The sequence below is a fragment of the Sus scrofa genome, chromosome 13 (assembly GCF_000003025.6).
Source record: "Sus scrofa isolate TJ Tabasco breed Duroc chromosome 13, Sscrofa11.1, whole genome shotgun sequence".
NCBI classification, from domain to species: domain Eukaryota; kingdom Metazoa; phylum Chordata; class Mammalia; order Artiodactyla; family Suidae; genus Sus; species Sus scrofa.
This window is the reverse complement of record NC_010455.5, coordinates 89,440,846-89,464,435: the sequence shown is the minus strand read 5'-3', so window position 1 is coordinate 89,464,435 and position 23,590 is coordinate 89,440,846. Positions and strand designations below refer to the sequence as shown.

Here is a 23,590-nt window from a genome sequence, read left to right as displayed (position 1 = left end):
GGAAACTGAGGTTGAGGTCAAGCATGCATCTTGACTGGGGTCACGTGATACCATCAGTTTTGGTCTTCAACCTGTTTTCCCTGGCACCATTAGTCTCCTTCCTCGACTTATTTTTTCTCCGTAGCACTTGCTGTTAATACTGGAGATTTCACACGTCATTTATATATTGTTGTTCTCTCTCCAGTAGACTGTAAGTTGACGAGGGTAGGGATTTGTGTCTGCTTTATTCACTGCTGTATCCCCACAGTGCTTAGAACAGTGTCCAATACACAGAGGGCTCACTTATTAAATGAATGAATTGTTCAAACACTGGGGCGCTTTCTCCTATACCAATCTGTTTCTACAAACACTTTTAGGCAATACTTACATAATGCACTGAGGTGTTCTAAAGAAAAAGTTTACATCAGCACAAAATGGGCACTGTTATCATCAGGATTTTCTTCAACTAAAAAACAAATAGTCTTTTACCTCCAAATTTATGTCCAAAACAAAGAGAGAGAGAACCAGGTTAATAAGCTGGGCTTTCTCGATTTACCAAGATCAACATTTGCTTTTGAAGACAGGTTTATTTACCTCTAATTTCTTCAGTAATTAAAACAGAATCATCAACTACTGTTATCCTCTGCTAGTTATTCAGATATAGCAATCCAGAATAACCTGATAAACATTCTATGCAGATGTGCTCGGAACTTATGTAATAAATAAATCCTTCAAAATAAATTCCTATTTGGGGATATTCAAGTTTGGTGTGCTAAATATCACGTTATGTTAAAGTTGCAATTAGGTATTGTTAGGCTTTTCAAAAGGAAAGAGCTTCATATTTTGATTTATTTTGCAAATTTTGCATAATTTATCCTGATTTATTGAAAGTTCACTGTGTGCAGGGCTCTGTACTGTGGCATATTGTTGGAGGAACAAAGGGAGCATTTAGACATGATCTCTACCCTCCTGGAATTTATACTATGAATGGTAGAAGCATAGAGTTATGCACAGTTCAGTGCCTCCAACAATAACTGTTGACTTTTTATTCGTAATCAGAGGATCCTGGCAATGGAAAACGAGTTTTTTTTCCTGGGTTTACGAGAACTGAACTGAAGTGGAAAATGTTATTTGCTTTCACGAAATAATTTTGTCTTGTGCAACATAAAATTCTGTCAGTCAAGCAAATAAAGGAAGAAAGCCTTATTTATAAAATTACCTGCTTCTGATTTCACTTCATTGCCTCTCAGGCTTCAAGAGGGGGAAAAAAAATGAAGATTTTCTTGCTCGGTATTTTTCTAATTTTATGTGGTACCTCAGCCCGGGCAAAAGATAAGCATTATTACATTGGAATTGTTGAAACAACTTGGGATTATGCCTCTGACCGTGGGGAAAAGAAACTTATTTCAGTTGACAAGTAAGTCACTAATTTTTTCTTGCTTATAGATCAAATGTATAAATTATCATTTAAGAAAATTAAGACAATGATGAACTACTGATAAGGATGAACTATTTCTTTAATTTGTTATACAGAAAAACTACAAAATATGGACTTGAAACCCTAGACACTTTAATAAATGTCCTCTAATTCCTGGGATTTTGTTTGTTTGTTTGTTTGTTTTGAGAGGTTGACCTTACTTCTTTCAACTTGGTCTTGGGGAACTGTGTGGGCTTCTTATTACCCCCCTCTAACTGTTACCTCATCTCCTATTGGGGCTCAGTCTTTTTGTCTGTTTTCGCAGCTCTTTCATCTAAAGAATGACTGTAGAAAGGTTTATGTTTACTATACCATTTACTGATTATTAATGGTAAGAAGAAAAGGTTTTTAATCTTCAAAGAATGTTTATAGAAATCAAATCTAATTTTAATATGACTCTCCCTGATACTTGTCAGATGACTCTGGACAGTTCAATAGGTCCATCTTTCTCAGACTCAGCATCCTAATCTGTAAAATGAAAATAATAGGAATACATCATGGGGTTGTTTAGAGAGTGGGTGCACAGAAAGCTCTTAGTACAGCACTTGGCGCGTTATACATGCGCAAAAAAAGTAAGACAGCTATTATAATGTCCCCTCGAAAAAACTCTATGTAACTTAAAGGTTTCTTGTGTCACTTGAAAGCTCCTTTATTTTAAGCTATATTCACCACATGAGAAGACAGAAGTAGACTTCTCTTTGAAGTTTTTTTGTCATGGGAGTTTATCTTTACTGAGGTCATCACTTTTAATAATGTTCACTAAAAAGTTAACACCAAATTGAAGTTTGTTATTCCAAACCAATATTCATTACATTTAAAGATGTATTTTAATGGTGATAAGTGTAATTTAATGGTCATAAATATATTATAAATTGTCATAAAAAGTTGTATTAATGGTGACAAATGATCCCAATGACCTATAGCTGTCAGGTGGGCTGGGAACCAGACCCCTGACCCCTGGACCCTGGCCTGGGTGCTGACCATGACCTCTTGCCAGGCCCTCAGGCTGCCCTCTTCCCTTTAATCTCCATGCTTGGTTGGCAATAGGCCCTCTGGAAGCACTAAAATTTGCTCTTACTTGCTCCTAGACTAGCCATGAAGTGAGAAGATGGTTATTTAAAGAGAATTCTTGGAGTTCCCTTCATGGTGCAGTGGTTAACGAATCCGACTAGGAACCATGGGGTTGCGGGTTCGATCCCTGGCCTTGCTCAGTGGGTTGAGGGTCTGACGTTGCCGTGAGCTGTGGTGTGGGTCGCAGAGGTGCCTTGCATCCCATGTTGCTGTGGCTGTGGTGTAGGCCAGCGGCTGCGGCTCCGATTCGATCCCTAGCCTGGGAACCTCCATATGCTGCAGGAGTGGCTCAAGAAAAGGCAAAAAGACACAAAAATTAAAAAATTTAAAATTAAATAAAAAAATAAAGAGAATTCTCTATTTAACTGACAAAAAAATCTAGTTAATATATTAATGCGAAATAAATCCTTTTTGTGCCTTGATTTTTCTACTGAAGATGTGAACAAGTAAAAATGAAGTAACTGGGAAAAAAATAGCTAAACAGGGGTTCCCATTGTGGCTCAGCAATAATGAACCCAACTAGTATCCATGAAGAGGCAGGTTCCATCCCTGACCTCACTCAGTGGGTCAGGGATCCATCATTGCCATGAGCTGTGATGTAGGTCACAGATGAAGCTCAGATCCTGCATTGCTGTGGCTGTGGCCGAGGCTGGTAGCTACAGCTCGGATTAGACCCCTAGCCTGGGAACTTCCATATGCCATGGGTGCAGCCCTAAAAAGAAAAGAAAAAGAAAAAAAGATACCATAAGTATTCTATAAATGTTAATACTTACTTTTACTATCAGAAAAAAAAGTTGAATTTTTTCCTAGTATCGCCCGTTTAAGAAAACAGGGGAGTAAACAAAACATTTGTAATGAAAAAACCTGCACAGAAGGCATTCATTTTACTACTTCAAACATGGTCTTAAATTTTAAAAATGATTTTTAAAGACACATAATCATGACCTAAAATTATCTGGAAAAGTCATTTATGATGACTCATACTGCAAGGTTACTAAGTGCAAACTAGTAAGCAAAAGCTGCTGTGGTACAAACACTTCTGTAGGACAGCCCATGTGTATATGCAAGTGAAGCACTTATACCATTTCACACGTTCTAAGCTCTAGGATTTGGTATCGAAGTTGCTATCTTCCCCAAGAACATATCCAAAAGAAGACTGACACTTAGATATAGTTTTTATACTATGCTGGTGAAGGTAGGCTACTTATAACCTATAATTCACTTGAGTTTGTGCTATGTACACCCTGGTTGAATCTTTGTCCACCAGTTCAATTTTGACTGTTTTTCTTGTATTTCCAGTGTGTAGTAGGTAGAATTTTTTTAATGGTCCCAAAAGATAACCTACCCCAAATCTCTAGAACCCATGAACATGATGAGATATCACTCCCACAATTTATGTTATACTGAATGACACAGCTGACTTTGAACTAGGGGCATGATCTGGGTAGACAAAGAATAAGTCAGAGAGATTCAAAGATAATTGAGGGAGAATTCAACAAATTATTACTGGTTTAAAGATGAAAAAGGTCAGTTTGAAAGCAATACAGGTGGCCTTAAGGAACTGGGAGAGATCCTCAGTTGACAGCCTTCAAGGAAACAGGAATTTCATTCCTACAACTACAATGAACTGAATCCTGTCAACAACCTGACTGAGCTTGGCAGTGGATTTCTCCAGACAAGTACTCAGCTCAGCCAACATCCTTATATCAGCCTTGAGGTAACCTAAGCAGAGAACCCAGGAATGCCATGCCCACTTCTGATCCATAGAAATGTGAAATAAAAAGTGGATGTTTGGAGTTCCCGTCGTGGCTCAGTGGTTAATGAATCTGACTAGGAACCATGAGGTTGTGGGTTTGTTCCCTGGCCTTGCTCTGTGGGTTAAGGATCCGGTGTTGCTGTGAGATGTGGTGTAGGTCACAGACGCAGCTCGATCCCAAGTTGCTGTGGCGAAGGCTGGCGGCTACAGCTCCGCTGAGATCCCTAGCCTGGAAACCTCCATGTGCCGTGGGTGTGGCCCTCAAAAAGGCAATAAGTAAATGAATAAATAAATAAATAAATAATATTTATTTGTTGTTTTAAGCTACTTTGTGATCATTTGTCATGCAGCCGTAGAAAACTAAAATACTATGTCTCAATTAGTGAAGCTAAGAATCCAGAAATTTTCATGTATGTTACCCACATTTTATTAACCATGTCTAAACATAAACCAAGGTCCCTGAGGGCATTCTGAATTTATGGGAAAGAGTAACATTGTTATTACCTTACTAAGGCAATATTAAAAATGTTTTAATTTTCCTACCATTAAAAACTCACTTCTGGATATGAATCTACCAGGAATTATGGGAATTGCTGAAGGATTATGGGAATTGGGGGAGGGCTAAAACAGAGGCAGGTGATTACTGAGAGGGGGCATATCTATTGTAATGAGCAGAAAAGAGCATATTGCAATTGTCAACAGGAAGAACTGCAATTAATGTGAGTTATTTGTTTGGATCAAAGTGCAATAATAACAGATTTTTTTTTTGACTGGATATCTGACTGGCAAACTTCCTGCACATTTCCAGTAACTGAACCTTTGTCCCCAAGCTGTGCTCTTGAAGTTAAATAGACATACCCTAATGACCTTTGGTGTTCCTTTGGAGATAGAACATAAGCAAACACAAACAGACCTCCCCCAAAGTATTACATGATGGGAAATATTTCCCAATTTGGTTAAGATTTAATTTTGTTTCAGAAGAAAAAAAGACAAGATAGTAAAAACACTTTTAATATTGCTGTGTGTATATAAGAAATTCTAAACGTTAAAAACTCTGAATAGGGGAGTTCCCTGATGGCTCAGAGGGCTAAGAATCTGGCACTGCCACTGCTGTGGCTCTGGTTACTGCTGTGGGGTGGATTCAATCCACTGGCCCAGGAATTTCCACATGCCATGAGTGAAGTCAAAAAGAAAAAAAAAATTTTTTAAACCCTGAATAGATTATAAATTCAGATCAATTAGTTTAAAAGTAATTTTCACCCCTACCCCCCCAAAATCTTTGTATACAAAAAACAAATCCCAAAGCTTAGGCAATGCTCTTCCTATTTCAGGAAATGATTAAGACAGGAGAATTTCAATGCAATGAAAGCATTTTGACAAACCTGCTGTAGTTTAATTGAAATCAAATGGGATATAGTCCTTGATGCTATGGAGTCACATTCAGGAAATATAAATACACACTGTATCTAAATGAAGCCTCAAGAATTTGAGGGTTATTGTGTCCCCATTGCGGCTCAATGGGTTAAGAACCCAACATAGTCTCTGTGAGGATGCAGGTTTGATATGGCCTCACATGGATTAAGTGGAAAATGGTAAGGCATCAAATGTTACTGAGTTCAAAGTAGGCAAAACACTCTCTCTCCCTCTCCCTCTCACACACACACACACCCACACACACACACACACCAACATCCCAGATCATCAGCCAAAGTGTTTACAGTTTTATTCCAGTGGAGGAGGCCTTGGTTGTGGAGGGGCTTGCCAAAGTCCGAGTCTTAGCTGGGTTCTCATGAATGGCTAGTTGGCATTGCCCATAAATAGATCACACTGAGGAATACAGGTTTCCATTTAGGACAGAAACTTGAGAATCAATTCAAAAGTTTGAATGCCAAATTCTCTTTCTTTTCCTTTTCTTTTTCTCATGGCTTCTATTTACTTTACTGATATTTTAAGGAAAGTTTTAGCAACTATTAATCAGCCAATAATCAGAATATAAACATTCAATATTCAAGTATTTTTGGTAGCAAGGTATTAAAAAAACACAGGGGTAATTTGAATGCAAAGGCAATTTTAAAACCTATACACAATGCATGCATCAATTCCAACTTTAGTTTTGCTAAAAGAAATAAAATGATAGAATTACTTTAGCATTATTAATTTTATTTTAGGAAAAAAACATACATACACACACTATGACATCTCACATATCCAGACTTATTACCTATAAACTCAAATTTTTCCAGTGGCTGAAAGAGGTACATCCCAAGTGAGAAATGTCTTAGTAAACTACATTTTTTTCCTTTTTCAGGCACACCTGAGGCATATAGAAGTATCTGAGCTAGGGATCAAATCTGAACCAGAGCTGGGGCCTACACCACAGCTGCAGCAAGACTGGATTTTTTAATCCACTGCATTGGCTGGGGATCAAACCACCACCTCCACTCAGACAAGCCAGATCATTAACCAACTCTGCCACCGTGGGAACTCCTTAACTGCTTTATTTTATTTTATTTTGTTTTGTTTTTATTTAGCTTTTTGCTTTTTAGGGCTGCACCTGCAGCATATGGAGGTTCCCAGGCTAGGGGATGAATCTGAGCTGCAACTGCCAGCCTGCACCACAGCCACAGCAACGCAGAATCCAAGCCATGTCTGCGGCCTACACCTCAGCTCACGGTAACACCGGATCCCTGACCCACTGACCAAGGCCAGGGATGGAACCCACATCCTCCTGGGTACTACTCAGGTTCATAACCCGCTGAGCCACAACAGTAACTCCCACAACTGCTTTATTTTAATATTTCAATTTAATTTGATATTCTATTCCATAATACGTCCGTGTTCTAACATGAAAATCTTGTAGGAAATACTCTGGTTATGCATTATATTTTCATGGTGCATTTACACATGATTGTCTGCCATACAGCTGATGTGGGATGCCTGACATAATTAAAATAGCAGGGCTAAGTGCCATCTCTCCTTTTCATTTTTTGGAGGCACCCATGACAATAGGCAGACATTTAATGTGATATGGTCATTCATTCCTCTTTAGTGATAATGTTATCCCCAGAAATGATGGCTCCTAATGCTTTTTTTTCTTTTTCTTTGCAGGGAACAGTCCAATATCTATCTTCAAAATGGCCCCAATAGAATTGGAAGATTGTACAAGAAGGCCATTTACCTTCAGTACACAGATGAAACCTTTAGGACAATTATAGAAAAACCTGTCTGGCTTGGGTTTTTAGGCCCTATTATCAAGGCTGAAACTGGAGATAGAGTTTATGTACATTTTAAAAACTTTGCCTCTAGACCCTATACTTTTCATGCACATGGAATGACCTACTATAAGGAACATGAAGGTAAGTTCAGCTCATATGCCAGCTGAAATTTCCTCCTCCTTTTCAGTAGGAGCACTTTTAAATGCTTGGGAGTATAGACTCTCCTCCTGGATAAGACCTGTAGCTGGTTGTTTAGCTCAAAACTATTTTATGAATATGTATTTTTGTTCATCAAATAATGCCATGTTTCTCTTGTTTGTGCTTGCTTGTGTGAAGTATGAATGTGATAGGATTTCTGGGTGGATTCATGCTATGAGAATCAGTGAGAGCCGGTACTTCCTTCCCAGTGCCCAGCATCTTGCTAGACAAATAGTCAAAATAAGTGAAATAGTTGATATGCATCAAAGCCTGGAAAAGGCAAAAAATCCAGAGGGAAGAAATAGGACTCAAAAAGGGATTGTCATCTCTCTGAAGTTCCTACATGTGAACGTATCATAGCCATTGTCACCTTTCATCCTGACTTCGGATAAACTTGGTCCCAGCTAAGGCAATGTGAGTATTCTCATACATCAGCCAAATGGTGCATATGAGTGGATGATCCCAGAGTCACATCTGAGACACAACGTTAACCAAAAGGTCATTTGAATGTAAGACTTGGAATCCTTAAAGACGGTACAAGAAGAACAAAGATTAGATTTGGTGTTTGTGATTTTACTCTTAGTACTTGATGAAGAGGAGGAGGAAGAAAATAAGTGGTGCTTTGTGTGGTTAAGAGCAAGGACTTCTCCCTGGCATGGAAAATGTGGGAGAGCCAGCCCAGCTTTGAGCCAGGGAGAATTTCCAGTACTGTGATCCCTCAGCTCCCAGAGAGGGGATATGCCCAGAAGGGGGGCCCTAGCAGAGAAAGAAATCGAGGGTGAGAATCCCCCATGGACACCTCTCTCCCTCACCCAAGGTGGTGGGGGGGTGGGCAGCCGGACATTCCTAGCCAGCAGCCCCTAGACCAGGAGGGCTGGTGCAGTTTGGCATCCCTTTAGTGCCCAGGAATCCAAGATCTGCCCTTTTTCAGCCTTGATTTCTCCTTCTGTGAAAGAGAAGGGGTGGATAAGAAAGCCTCCAGCTACATAAGCCTAAGCTTCTGGGGTCCATGTGGCTTTGAGGATCAGCTAGCAGTCAGGCCTGAGACATGGGAGGCTGGGAGGTGGGCAGCCTGGCTAGGCTTCCCATGCCAGCCCACAGTGGAGGAGAAAGGGTGGAGGGCCGTCTTCCCTGCTCTGATCTCCACAAGCACCTCCCTTCCACCCTCTTTCACCCTTCCTCTGCATTCCAGGAGAGTCTGAGGTCAGCTTTGATAGGCAGGGCTGCCAGTGTGGAGTGGCTGGTACCCCCTTGCCTGTCTGTTCCAAGATGTTCCAAGGGCCTATCTGTGTCCCTTTTTGGCTGTCTGGGGTTGGCTGGGACCAGAATCTTGAGCGAGCAGAGAAGCCTCACATCAAAAGCCTCTCCTGCTTGGCACTCAGGACCCCTTGAGCTGCTCTTGGGACTGGCCTGGGCATATCCTGGCCTTTGAAAGTCTGGTCTCCTGGGAGGAAAGCAGGTTTGGGGGCTGTAGTGCCAGCCAGTGTCCCCAGCCTGGCTTCCCTGCCATGTAATGGGGGGCTTATGGGAATGAGGGGGTCTCACCACCCAGCAGCCCCCCTGGGGAATGGGCTGGCTATGGCCAGTCAAGGGCCTGCTGGGTTTGAGAGAGGCTTCTAAAAAAGAAATCAAGGCCCCTGAAGGGGCCAGGCCCACAACAGGCTTGGCCCCTGAGGCTGAGGCCACAGACCTTTACCCCCGTGCCTGTGTGGAGCTTGCTTTGGACAAAGGTAGTGAGCCTTCGCTGATAGAGGTGCCTGTCCACTGTGGGCCCAGCCTCCCCACTTGCTCCTGGTCTGGGCCGTGTGGGCCTGTGTGGTACATGGCCTTGAGGGCAGCCTCACCAGTGCTGTGAGGGGCTTTCCTGTGTATTCCTCCCAGGCTCTAAAATGCCATAGGCAGCCTAGGGTCCAAAGACCAGTGCTAAAGCTCTCGCTTTGCCATTAAAATGCTATATGACTTCAGGCACATGACTGCCTTCTCGGGGCCTCTTTTGCCTTTTATACCTAGAAGCCTCCACAGCTGCTGTCTGAAGGCCTTTGGGGTTTGGACACATTGTCATTCTAGCTTCTGATGGGATCCCTAGGGGGTCGAAGTTGATGTGGTCTGCCACGCCCCTCCTCCCTGTCCCATCCTCAGAAGCCAGCTGCCTCAGTGCCCAGACGGCAGCTCTTGGTGGGTTGAGGCCAGGCCAGCTAGCCAGGTGCCATTTCTAATCTGATTTCCAGAAATTGTGTACCAGGGCTTGGAGCATAAAACCAATTGGCTGAAGCCTCCTGGGAGGGTTGAAACTGTCCAGCTTTATAAGAAAAGCCTGGAAAAGATTTGAGGGCTCCATCAATCTACCATGGCTGCTGTGCCTATGTCTGCACAATGCCCCCCTCCCAGTAGGATGGAGGTTTCTCTGCTTATTGAGGCTGAGAGACAACTGCAGGAGCACGCAGCCCAAGTGCCTTGAGAGTGCCGCTGCAGGGCCCTCGCAATGTCTCCGTCCATCTCTCATCTCTGGGGTGTGCTTGCGCGTGCATGTGTCTGCAGGTGCTCTTATCCGTGGGCACATCAACGTGCCCCATCAGGAACTCATCCCTGCCTGTGTGAGTATGTGTCCTCCTTGCATCAGTCTTGGGCCACCTGGAGGTTGGGGTACCTGTTTTTGCATGAGTCCACAAGGTCCGTTGGTGTATCTTCTATGTGCCTCTTCTTGTGCCTTCTCCCGCAGTGCCCTGGGCTCTGGAGGGACCCCGACCCTCCCCATCTCCAGGATGATCCAGGGCCCTCTAGTCCCCTTCCCCAAGCAACCAGGCAGCTGAGCCAGGTCCCTTAGCAAATGCTCTGAGGAGAAGTGACTAGGAGCCTGGGTACAGGGAGTACCTCCCCTGGGGGCAAAGGGCTTCCGGACCACCTGCTTGGGCTGTGGACACAGTTATGTGCCCAGTGAAGCAGCGTGCAGGGCTGGCCCCAACCCCACCTGTTTATTCTGTAAACTACAGCCTGTAAGTAACATTTAGCATTCCTATGATAACAAAATTAATTTTTATGAAATAAATTATATTTCCTAGTTTAATAAAAAAAAATCAGGTTGTTAAAAAAAAAAAAAAAAAGGCCAAGGCCTTCAAAACTAATAGACCAATGCTAGAGTGTACCCTTGCCTTTTACAGGCTGAATGACATTGGGCAAGTTACTTAAATTCTCTATGCTTCAGTTTTATCATATATAAAATAGGGACAATGACAGTACTTAATCATAGCTCGATAAATGCCAGCTATTATCATAAGCAAAAATGCTGAGGCCATGGTGATTAAGAACTTGATGTTGTCATTGCTGTAACTTGGGCTACTGCTGTGGCTCAAGTTCCGTAATTTCTGTATGCCAAGAGCACAAACAAAGGGAAAAAAATGTCGAGGTCATGCTACAGTTCATTGAAATTATAAGGATCAAGTGTGGAAATTAGTATAAAATTAGTTATTAATTATTGGTGTTCTATTTAAAAGAGATATTGCTTTACAAGGTGAATGTTGACCTTCTTTAGTTTTATTTGTTTTTCTAAGCCAAATAACTATTTTCATAGCATAAAAGCTAACTGCCATCTTATTTTTTACAGTTTCATGGTATGTTAGGGTATTGATCATCTTTAAGATATGATCACTGTACTGTGGCTACATTAGAAGAAAAAAGTATTCTTATCTTTTAAAATACATACTTAAGTATTCATGAATGAAATGATACAATGCCTGGGATTTGCTTTAGAATGACTTGATGATAAGGAGAAGAGTGGGTGGGGGTGTAGATGAAACAAGATTGGCCTTGAATTGATCATTGTTAAAGCTGGGTTGTTGGGAAAATGGAAGTTCATCAGATTATTCCTTCTACTTTTACATAAGTATGGAAATTTACAAAATAAAAAATAAAATAATTCCATGTTTACTTCATAGGCAAAAATTTGCTATTTATATAAGAAGCTTCAAATTATAGGAGAGGGTAGCCATTTTGCTCTTACTTTCATACTACAACCCTAGGACAAAAGTGTTCTTTAAATTGCAAACCAAGAATTCCCATAGTGGTTCAGTGGAAACAATCCAACGAGTAATCATGAGGTTGCAAGTTTGATCCCTGGCCTTGCTCAGTGGGTTAAGGATCCAGCATTGCCATGACCTGTGGTATAGGTTGCAGACAGCTTAGATCCTGCGTTGCTCTGGCTGTGCTGTAGGCCAGCAGCTGTAGCTCTGATTCGACACCTACCCTGGGAACTTCCATGTGCTGCGGGTGGGGCCCTAAAAAGCAAATAAAATAAAATAAATTGCAAACCAAGGTCACCATGCTCCTGATACATGTATTTACTGATTCTTAAAGATTCAGTCAAGTGTAAAAAAATAACAACTTTTTCTGTCAAATTTTCAGACCTTGTAGGCTTTTGCTCCTTATTCTTTGTGTTCATCACTGCATCCCAAAGGGGGCATATGTGAAATGTTGAGTAAACTTTTGCTGAATGAATCAACAGACCATCTCTTTTCATTTAAGTTCAAACACATTCAATTTGTAATTTCATTGCATGTTGTTTCCTAGGGGCCATCTATCCTGATAACACCACAGATTTTCAAAAAGCAGATGACAAAGTGCATCCGGGTGAGCAGTATACGTACATATTGCATGCCAACCCAGAACAAGGTCCTGGAAAGGAAGACAGCAATTGTGTGACCAGGATTTACCATTCCCACATTGATGCTCCAAAAGATATTGCCTCAGGGCTCATTGGACCTTTAATACACTGTAGAAAAGGTACATTTTCTCATTATTACTTGCAGTAAATGACCAAAGACAGAAAACAGGGAGGTTTGTTTTTTCAAATGTACATTGTCTTCTGCGCCATGATTGAGTAGGTATGGTAGAGAGGTGGTGAGTCTAGGAAAAATGCAGGGAAGGATCAGGGGAAGAAGGGATATATGGCATTCATGAACACTGTTAAACCACAACAAATATGCTCTCCTTGGGGGTAGGTTTGCTGGATCTAACCTCCAGCAGTCATTTAGAAAAGGTGTATGATTTTACCAAACATGACTCCTTAGTGACACTCCATGGTGAAAGGTCTGTAGTTATCTGTTCTGTGTTGATAAAACTATTATCGCAGTATTTTTGACACCATGGGGAAAGAGAAAAACATAGCTTACAAGCTGGAAATCTAAATCCCATTGAACAATAATGAGTTACTGACAAAGACTTGCTGTCTCAGTTTGTGGCTTATATACACCAGAAAATATATACACAACTTTAAATTACAACCTTCTTTCTCATTTGGCAAAAAAGTATTGAATAGTTCTATGGTCAGTGGACATCCAGATATATGAGTATCTTACAAATTCAAGTTACTAAATATATAATTCCCTAAATGTTTCCAAATTTATAAAACATGAGTCTAGGGGAGTTCCCGTCGTGGCGCAGTGGTTAACAAATCCGACTAGGAGCCATGAGGTTTCGGGTTCGGTCCCTGCCCTTGCTCAGTGGGTTAACGATCCGGCGTTGCCGTGAGCTGTGGTGTAGGTTGCAGACGCGACTCGGATCCCGCGTTGCTGTGGCTCTGGCGTGGGCCAGTGGCTACAGCTCTGATTGGACCCCTAGCCTGGGAACCTCCATATGCCACGGGAGCAGCCCAAGAAATAGCAAAAAGACAAAAAAAAAAAAAAAAAAAAAAACAAACATGAGTCTAGATTTGTGGTTTATTAGGAAAATAAACATTAAAATTTTCTAAAACTATAGATCATATGCTAACATTTATGCTAAAAATTAAGTTCTACTGAAATACTAATTTTCACTTCAGATTCTCTGGATAAAGAAAAAGAAAAAAATATTGACCAAGAATTTGTGGTGATGTTTTCTGTGGTGGATGAAAATCTCAGCTGGTATCTAGAAGATAACATCAAAACCTACTGCTCTGAACCAGAGAAAGTGGAGCCAGACAATGAAGACTTCAAGGAGAGTAACCGAATGTATTGTAAGATTACGCAAGACCTTTATCTTATTTTTCTCAATCCATTACTTCTGCTAAGATAATTCCCTCACTTGAATAAGTAGTGTGTTTCTAATATGTGGCCTTGATAACAAAGAATATTGGACATGCAACTTGATATTCAACTTAGCAAGTCAAATCAAAACTAAGCCAAGTAAAGGCAGGCAGATTAAATTATTCCAAATTGATAAGAATAAGATATTTTCAATTGTAGTTAAGTGTATGTGTTTTATATTGATAAGAATTATATTTATATATGTTTATCCTCCCAACTCACTCTAAAAATTATTTGAGGAAGCTTAAAATTGTTAAATTAATTATATGGTAAATCATTAAACTATATTTAAGAAAATAGGTCAAGCCATTGGTTCTAAAAGTATTTCTTTTATTTATATATTGTCCCTCACTACCCCCAACTTTGCATCATTTTTTATATATTTTAATTCAACTTATTTCTTCTAGAAATGTTTTCCTTACTGCCTAGCCTTCTTCTTTTTTCCTTTTTTTTTTTTTTTGGCCATGCCTGTGGCATACAGGAGTTCCCAGGCTAGGGATCAAACTTAAGCCACAGCAGTGACAATGACAAATCTTTAACAGCTAGGCTATCAGGATACTCCTGCCTAGGCTTCTTCTTAATTCTTAGAAACAAGAAAATGAGTTTAGTGACATAGTTTATAAGGATCTGCTTAAAAAAATCAAACACTTTAACACCAGCTAGACCAATAAGTATAGATTTTTTGTTTGTTTGCATTTAGCTTCTTCAAAATAACTCTTACTCAAAAACTGAGAACACAAAAATAAGTGTTCTGTTAAAGCAGAAAATTAATTAACAAAGTACAGATTTTTTGTTTCCAACTTTTGCTTATTTCTGGCTGGAAGATCCTTTCTTCCATAATTTAATCCAACCTCTACTATGTGCTAATCAAAACAGATGTTAAAGACTCAAACTTCTAGTCTGGTTGGGCCTGGGTTGGTACCTCTGTTGCATTTGGTTAACTCACAGTGCTTCCCAAAACTGATTTCCATCTTAACTCTAGGACCTCCCTATTTGAAATGTGTCCTTAAGGTTCTTTGAAGAAACTCAAGCCGTCCTGCTTTTGAATTTTTAGGTCTTTGTGGCTCTGGTCACTGGTCCCTACTGTCCTTGCCCTGAATTTCTTCTTTCCTCCTTCATATTTCTTCCAATTTTGTCATCCAATCTTAAAAAAAAAAAAAAAAAAGCTTCCCTGTATTATTACAAAAGCAATTCACATTTGCTGTAGAAAACTGGGAAAGTTCTGATAAACCAAAAAAGAAAACATTGACATCATCCATACTATCACCACCACCATGATACATGGTTGATTACTAAATAACCTTCAGTCTTTTTTTCTATTTACTATATGTGTGTACATTTTGTATAAATGTATGTACATATGCACAAATTCAAATGCACACATGAATATTCCAAGGTGTAATTTATAACAAAGACGATTTCATCTTCAGTGTTGTGTTCATCTGCTAGAACTATGTTGACAAAAACCCCAAGGCTGAATTCAGGTCCAGAATGAAAGTGTTCTGTGATCGATTAACACTCTTTGATGTAGGTACAGAGGGAGGAATAGCGGTATGTGTGCCACCCATGGTATTTTCCAACCCAAATTGCTTTTATTTCTGTAGAGGTAACTATCAATATTCCAGGCACCAATGTCTGTTAGTCACAATCTCTACTCTTGACTTACAGCTGTGAATGGATACTCTTTTGGAAGTCTCCCAGGACTTTCCATGTGTGCTGAAGACAGAGTAAAATGGTATCTTTTTGGTATGGGTAATGAAATTGATGTGCATGCAGCTTTCTTCCATGGGCAAGTGTTGACTAATAAGAACTACCGCATTGATACCATCAATCTCTTTCCTGCTACCCTCTTTGATGCTTTCATGGTGGCTCAGAACCCTGGAGAATGGATGCTTAGCTGTCAGAATCTAAACCATCTGAAAGGTAAGGCACCTTTACCTGAAATTAACTGCCAATTGAAAAGAGAGTCATGGGAGTTCCCGTCGTGAGGCAGTGGTTAACGAATCCGACTAGGAACCATGAGGTTGCGGTTCGGACCCTGCCCTTGCTCAGTGGGTTAACGATCCGGCGTTGCTGTGAGCTGTGGTGTAGGTTGCAGACGCGGCTCGGATCCCGCGTTGCTGTGGCTCTGGCGTAGGCTGGTGGCTACAGCTCCGACTGGACCCCTAGCCTGGGAACCTCCATATGCCGCGGGAGCGGCCCAAGAAATAGCAACAACAACAACAACAACAACAACAACAAAAAAGACAAAAGACAAAAAAAAAAAAGAAAGAAAAGAAAAGAGAGTCATGTCTCAGTTATACCATTAACAGAGTGATGATTGGAAGTCAGAATCTGAAAGCTAAATACCTTTGGAATGATCTGAGCTTTGAACTGGTTACTTAATTTTTATTCCTATGACAATATGCATCATAATGTAATTTTTTTAAATCTAAAGACTGGATCATTTATAAAATAATTAAAACTTAAAATATGTTAATTTTTAGAAAAAGAAATGGCCCTGAATGTGTAGGCCTACCTAAAAGTATAATACTATATACAGTTTTTCAGATTTGTAAAATACATAATATTGTAAACACAAGAAGATTTGTGTATTGTGCTGAAAAGTAGCTTTTTTTTTTTACTTGATTCTATTAAACATAACCAGTTTTGTTCTTTATTTGAGCCTAGCTATTCCTTGGTTTAGCATGCTAAATCTCTCCTCCATTTCTCTAATATATTCCTAGTTCTTGAAAAATATTAGTTTGTAATATCATCCTCCTGAAGAAATTAGATTTAATCTAAGGTTTTGAGTATGTTACTTTGCCCTTCAAACATAATCTCATTCATCAAATGTCACCTTGGCCACAGAAGGCCCAGCACAGCAGGTGCATAACCATTTTATCTGAGAGAACAATAATAATACATGTTCACTCTCTTCCTTCTCCTCCACCCACCCTGTTTCTTAAAATATAGCAAAGCCTCCCTTTATCACTTATCTAATTTTTCTCATTAAAGCATTATTTATTTTAATGCCAAGGTCACTGCACAGACTCAGTAAAACACAGTGAATATTCATTTCTCCCCACATTATTTACCTATTACCTATTTTTTTTCTCATCAAAAGAACTCCATAGTGAAACCCCAAAGTAATGGGTTCCACATGTTTTAAAACACTAGTAATATCACTTCTCTGTGCCATATAGAGAAATTCTTTTCACTGTCTGAATTTTCCATGAGTGATATCTTTACAACTGTTGTTTATAGAATTGTTTCTAGCTGTCCATTTCTTCAATTTCCATCTGTCATTTCACCAAGTGAATAGGAAAAACATTGGTTTCATTAACCAGTGTCTTCCTTCTGTGTGTTTTTCAGCTGGTTTGCAGGCCTTTTTCAGGGTACAAGACTGTAAAAAGACTTCATCTGAGGATGCTATCCATGGCAAACACGTTAGACACTACTACATCGCTGCTGAGGAAATTATCTGGAACTATGCACCCTCTGGAATAGACACCTTCACCAAAGAAAACTTAACAGCACCGGGAAGGTAATTCAGAAAAAAAAGATATTATTTTCAAAATATGCTTCCCCATAAAAGAATCATAAAAGCCTCATTTAGCAATTAAAATTTTAATTGGTACCTGAAATTGTGTAACTAGACTGCTAAATATTTATTAAAGTGCTTGGTAGTGAGTTAAAATTTGAGAAATAGGACTTCTGAGTCCATGAAAAAGAATAGACTTAAAAGTTGTCAAGTGCTCAACAAAATTCTCAGAAAATTCTGAATACAGTTAGACTAATTAATTTCCTGTTTCTGGAAACAGAGCATTGTAAAATCTAATAGCATTAAGTACATACATAAGATTGTGTAATCATCAGTACTGTTCATTTCTAGAAGTTTTTCATTATTCCGAGTAGAAACTCTGTGTCCATTAAACAAAAGCTTCCCATCCCCTGATAACTTCTATCCTACTTTCTGTCTCTCTGAATTTGCCTAATCTAGGCACCTTATATGAGTGGAATCATGCAATATTCGTCCTTTTCTGTCTGGCTTATTTTATTTAGCGTGATGTTTTCAAGATTCAGCCATGCTATAGCATACATCAGAATTTCATTCCTCAAACAAACAAACAAAAAGAATTTCATTCCTCTTTAAGGCTGAATAATACTCTATTTTATTCATATACCATGTTTCATTTATCCATCTACCTGTTTGTTGATGGACATTTGGGTGTTTTCTACCTTTTGGCTATTATGAATAATGAACATTGGCATATAAGTATCAGTTGAGGTCTCTGCTTTCAATTCTTTTGGGTATATAACTAGGAGTGAAATTGCTTGATCATATGATAATTCTATTTTTAATTTTTTGAAGAACCACCTTATGGTTTTCCACAGTAGCTGTACCATTTTACATTCCCACCGGCAATGTACAAGGGTTCCAATATCTCCGTATCCTTGCCAACATTTATTTTCCTTTTTTTTTTTTTTTGGTATCTAATGCGTGTTCGTTTATCTTACACTTACAAAAGAAATCACCCACCCTCCATCCTATTCACCCCAAAGTCTATTTTTATAAACATTTAAAAATTAAAACCAAATGAAGCTAGACAAGTTAATTTCAGTACAAATCATGTTCAATGTAGCTGTCAAAATTAGGGTTTAAATTTCCTACAAGTGACCAATGTCCAAGTGACATATAGGGAAATCCTGATTATTGGCCAAAAGGAAAATTCCGTATTACAAGTTCGCAAATTCTGGTTCAAAAATAGTCCGTGGGTTGGATAACCTTTCCTTTCACATAGGTCTCAGTCCACTGACCACACAGTACACTAGCATTTCCAGGCAGTCTGCTGACTGCAGAGTACACTAGTGTTTGAGGTCAATCTGCTGACTGCACAGAACACTAGCATCTCCAGGAAGTTCGCTGACCACACAGTACACAGGCATCTCCAGGCAGTCCATTGACTACAGTGTACACTACTGTTTGAGGTCAATCCACTGACCACATGGTACTCTAGCGTCTCCAGGCTCTCTCTCACACATGGCTCATTTGTTGTAGTGGGAGCAGCACAACACCTCCAGCAGCAGGGGCTAGTGTCCACCTTGAGGCCGTGCTAGAGACAGCTGGCCGGGAATGCCTCACTGGCTCCTGCTCCACACTGGGATCCTGGAAGGAGGGATGAATTGTGGGCAGAGCTGCCTCCCTGAGGGGCCATCGGCCCAGGACACAGAGGAAGTTCACCCAGGGGGCTGGGCTGGGGCTGGGGCAGGTTAGCCCACTCCCTGCCAGCATGTCTTCATCCTCCCGTGGCCCAGCGAGGTAAGAGGCAGCCCTGCCTTTGCTGTGGCTGAGATAGGCCTGGGCAGGCTTGTTGTCTCTCAGGATGTGAGGCTGTTCCTGACACTTGGTGAAGAGGCCCTGGAAGTGGAGGTTCTGGCCTATGGCAGGCAGCACGTCCTTCAGCAGTTTCCCCTTTCTCCATTTTTAATTAATAGCCATCTTAATGAGTGCAAAGAGGTATCTTATTGTGGTTTTGGTTTCCAGTTCCCTGATTAGTAATACTGAGCATTTTTTCATGTGTTTGTTGAAAATTTAGAGAAATGTCTTCCTTTGCCTAATTTTATGTGGGTTGTTTGGGAGTTTTTTGGTTGTTGTTAAGTTATAAGAGTTCTTTTTATATTCTGGATATTAATCCCTTGTCAGAGATATGCGCTGTACAAATATTTCTCCTTATTCTGCAGGTTTTCTTTTCACTCTCTTGATTGTGTCCTTTGATGCAGAGAAGTTACATCTTGTACATATCTCATGGCCTACCAGATGTTTTTCCTGCCTCAGTCTTCCTTTTCTACAGTCCATTACTCCTAAAATAGCCAAAGTGATCTTTCAAAAATGTCAGTAAAGTTATGCCACACCTCTGCTTCAAGTCTCTGCTCAAATGTCACCTCTTCTTCTGAGAAGCGTTATTTACCACACATCTACTTGGAAAGGTTAAGTAATTTACTCATGACAAACAACAGGTCAATAGCTGGATCTGGCTCTTACCCAAGCCTGTGATTCCTGAAGCAGAGACTTTAGTCCGCACTACACTGACATCCAGATGCGGTGATTCCCAAAGCTGTATCTCCAGCCAAGAAAGGCTTTTATAAATTGCAGATTTGCATTTTGAACTGCTTAATGGACATCCCACTTGGATGAGACCCCTCCAAATCAACAGGTCCAAATATAAACCCAACTTAGAACACAAATCTGAGTATTTTCCTCTGCTTGAATGCTATCACCATCCATCACTCAAGCCCTTGATCCCTCTCTCCTTAATCAATCCCTTCTTCTCTCCTCATCAAATGATGCCTCATTACATCCTAAATATCTTGGAAAGTTGTTTGCTTCTCTCCAGCCTCTTTGCCAGCACATCTGAAGTCATCACTACCCCTCACTGAGATTTTTTTAATTTCTTTTTATTTTTTGGCTGCCCTGCAGCATATGGAGATCCTGGGTCAGGGATCAGATCTGAGCCACAGTTGTGACCTAAGACAGAGCCTTAACTCACTGTGCCAGGCCGGGGATTGAACCTGTGTCCCAGTGCTCCAGAGACATGGCTGATCTAGTTGCACCACAGAACTCCTTACTGAGATTTTAAAAGTAGCCTGCTGATTGATCTCCCTACCTTAGTCTTGCCACTGCCTAAGGGATCGCTAAAACCCTAATCCTGAGTGCTTTAATGTTTCAAAGATTTCCCACTGCCCTGAGATGGGATATGAAACCTTAACTAGATCCTTCCCCCATCTCTCCAAGCCTCACTCTCCACTCCTCTGCTCTGCCCTGCCTGCTATGCTCCCGCCCTAGTCTAAAAACATGCCATACTCTCTCCTCTGAGCTTTCCTGCAGGCTGTTTCCTCCTCGTAAACACCTGCCCCATTCTCCCCACCATACATACTCCATCTTTTTAACTTCACTTCTTCTCTAGATAGTTGTAAAAAATTACTTCCTCTGTAAAGCCTTTGGGTCTTCTCCCCACCGCTTCCCCCAAACTCAGAAGAAATATTTTATAACACCCTGTGCTTATTACATTTTCTTATATTGATTGGTTTGTAGCCTGTCTTTGGGGACAGACATAAAGTCCATGCGGACAAGGATGGGTCCAGCTTGCTTATGGGTGTGTCACCAGCACCTAACAGGGTTCCTGGCAAAGTGCAGGTGTTGAGTACATTTGTCAAATGGAAGAAGAGACAAATGGTGTGGTTTTGGCAAGGCAAACACCTTTCTGAGACTTAATTTCTTCATTTGTAAAGTGGGGGAGAATGATACCAACTTTGTTGGCTTGCCAGTTTCAGACAACAAGTGGAAGCTTCGAAAGGCTAATACGCAATACATAGTAGCTACTGTATTTTTAGACATTTCATAATTGGTTAAAAAATTCTATTGAAGGACAATTAACTGTAGGGGTTAATGTGGGCCCTCTTGAAATTTGTTCCCATCACTTGAACAAGTAAAATCTCTATGCCATGATCTCCACCCTTTAACTGAACATCTTTGTATGAAGTGCCTAGTACTACCTGCTTCTGTTCGAGTATTTGGTAAATCACAGATAATGATTCTGAGTGCTGGTCAGAATTTTTCTCTTCAGTTGGTATCCTATGTGAATACCTGCTTCTATTCTGCTTTTGAGTGCCACATTAACTCTTTTTCTTTTGGCAGTGCTTCAGAGGTGTTTTTTACACGTGGTTCTACAAGAATTGGAGGCTCATATAAAAAGCTGGTTTACCGTGAGTACAAAGATGCCTCCTTCACAAATCGAAAGGAGAGAGGACCTGAAGAGGAACATCTTGGCATTCTAGGTGAGTCTGTACAGAATATTTATGCCTGATGTACTCTTCCCCTGAGCTACAACCAACCTCAGAAAGAAAAAGAAGTTTCAGAACTTGCAGCATGATTTCTACATATAAACTGTGGCCGTGGAATATCAATCATCAATCAAATGCAGCAGCTAATTATTTTTCTAAATGTAAATTACCAGTAGTAAATCTTCAATATTAAACTCAGGCTACCTTCAAATGATGACTTTTTTTTGGAGTTCCCATCATGGCTCAATGGTTAATGAATGCAACTAGGAACCACGAGGTTTCGAGGTTTCGGGTTCGATCCCTGGCCTTGCTCAGTGGATTAAGGATCTGGCGATGCTGTGAGCTGTGGTGTAGATTGCAGGTGCGGCTTGGATCCCAAGTTGCTGTGGCTCTGATGTAGGCCGGTGGCTACAGCTCCGATTAGACCACTGGCCTGGGAATCTCCATATGCTGCGGAGGCAGCCCTAGAAAAGGCCAAAAATAAGATTAAAAAAAAAAAGAAAACAAATGATGACCTTTTTTTTCTTCAAAGAGGTAAAGGGGAATTGCATATTTATGTGAGAGTGTTTCAATAGGCAAAGCTATTAGCCTCTGCTCTTTGCTAAAGATATATTTCCTTAGAAATAAAATCCAGGCTACTAAAGAGACAGGCTGGGTTTGTTGTAGAGCCTTCTGCACACTGCCCTGAGGCAGAGCCCAGATACCTGTTCTTGCTCAGGCACTTGGGTGAAAGAGCAAGCGGGTGGATTCAGACTGTCCTCAATCTTCACTTATCAGCTGTGTGACCTTTGAAAGTACTCAACTTTCTGTGCGTGTTCCCTTTCTGTAAAATGGGAACAATAATAACAGCAGAGTCCCTACCCCATAAAGTTTGTAAGGATTAAATAAGTTAATACACGTAAATACTCAGAAGAGCACATAAGACGCTCTCAATAAATTTCATTTTATGTATTATGTAAAAATATTTATGTACTGTATATCTGTGGTTGTGTTCTCTATTTAGTAGTAATATTAATTTTGGTGATAGAAAATCCACAGAGATTTTACTTTTCACATCCAAGACAATTTAACTTAGTCCCTTTGGGTGATGAAGATTTATAGCATTTTCCTGGCTCTTAGCACAAATAACAAACATCTAGCAACAAAAAACTAGAATGAGAAGAGTGTACCCACTGGGAATAGTTTTTTATAGAGGTAAGAAGCCTGTGCACTGACTTGGATAAAAATAGTAACAAGTTAATTCAAAAGCTCTTCTCTGAGTTCCCACTGTGGTAAAGGGGCTTAAGGATCCACTGTTGCTGCAGCTGTGGTTTTAGATGCAGCTCAGATTCAATCCTCTGGCTCAGGAACTCCCATATGCTGCAGGGGGGAAAGAAAAGCCTTTCTCATTTCTTTCCAGCCTCCCCATGTCAAAGTGATAACAGACTTTTAAAAAACCAAGCTTTGGAGTTCCCACTGTGGTTTGGCAGTAGCAAACCCGACTAGTATCCATGAGGATGCAGGTTTGATCCTTGGCCCTGCTCAGTGGGTTAAGGATCCAGTGTTGCTGTGAGCTGTAGGTTGCAGACACGGCTTGGATCCTGTGTTGCTGTGGCTGTAGTCTAAGCAGGCTGCTACAATTCCACTTCAACCCCTAGCCTGGGAATTTCCATACATAGCACATGTGGCACTAAAATAAATAAGTACATAAATAGATAACCAACCAAGCTTTCTGTTTGCTGCAAAAAGCATGTTGCTTCCAGTAGTTCTTACCAGACAGAGACAGGGCAGAGAAAAGTGTCTTTTTATCTGTGTTACCAGGGAGGATAATAACTCTCTTTGTCCCTAGGTCCTGTCATTTGGGCAGAGGTGGGAGACACCATCCGAGTCACCTTCCGTAACAAAGGAGCATATCCCCTCAGTATTGAGCCCACTGGGGTGAGAGTCAGTAAGAGCCAGGAGGGCACATACTATGCCTCACATTACATTTCTTCAAGTGAAAGTGAGTACAGCACTCTGTAACCAAATGATAATG

At 40.5% G+C, this 23,590-nt stretch overlaps 1 protein-coding gene across 3 annotated transcripts in view; it reads left to right on the top strand.

The window, feature by feature from the left end:
* Positions 896–23,590, top strand: part of CP (ceruloplasmin) — a 66,828-nt gene continuing 44,133 nt past the window's right edge. For 2 of the 3 annotated variants that reach the window (XM_013991587.2, XM_021068574.1), the window contains exons 1-8: positions 896–1,396; positions 7,392–7,639; positions 12,260–12,472; positions 13,509–13,682; positions 15,421–15,675; positions 17,107–17,278; positions 21,431–21,570; positions 23,405–23,557. In XM_013991587.2, the coding sequence (XP_013847041.1) occupies positions 1,251–1,396; positions 7,392–7,639; positions 12,260–12,472; positions 13,509–13,682; positions 15,421–15,675; positions 17,107–17,278; positions 21,431–21,570; positions 23,405–23,557 (1,501 nt within the window). In that variant the 5' untranslated portion in view covers positions 896–1,250. 3 annotated transcript variants of the gene reach the window in all.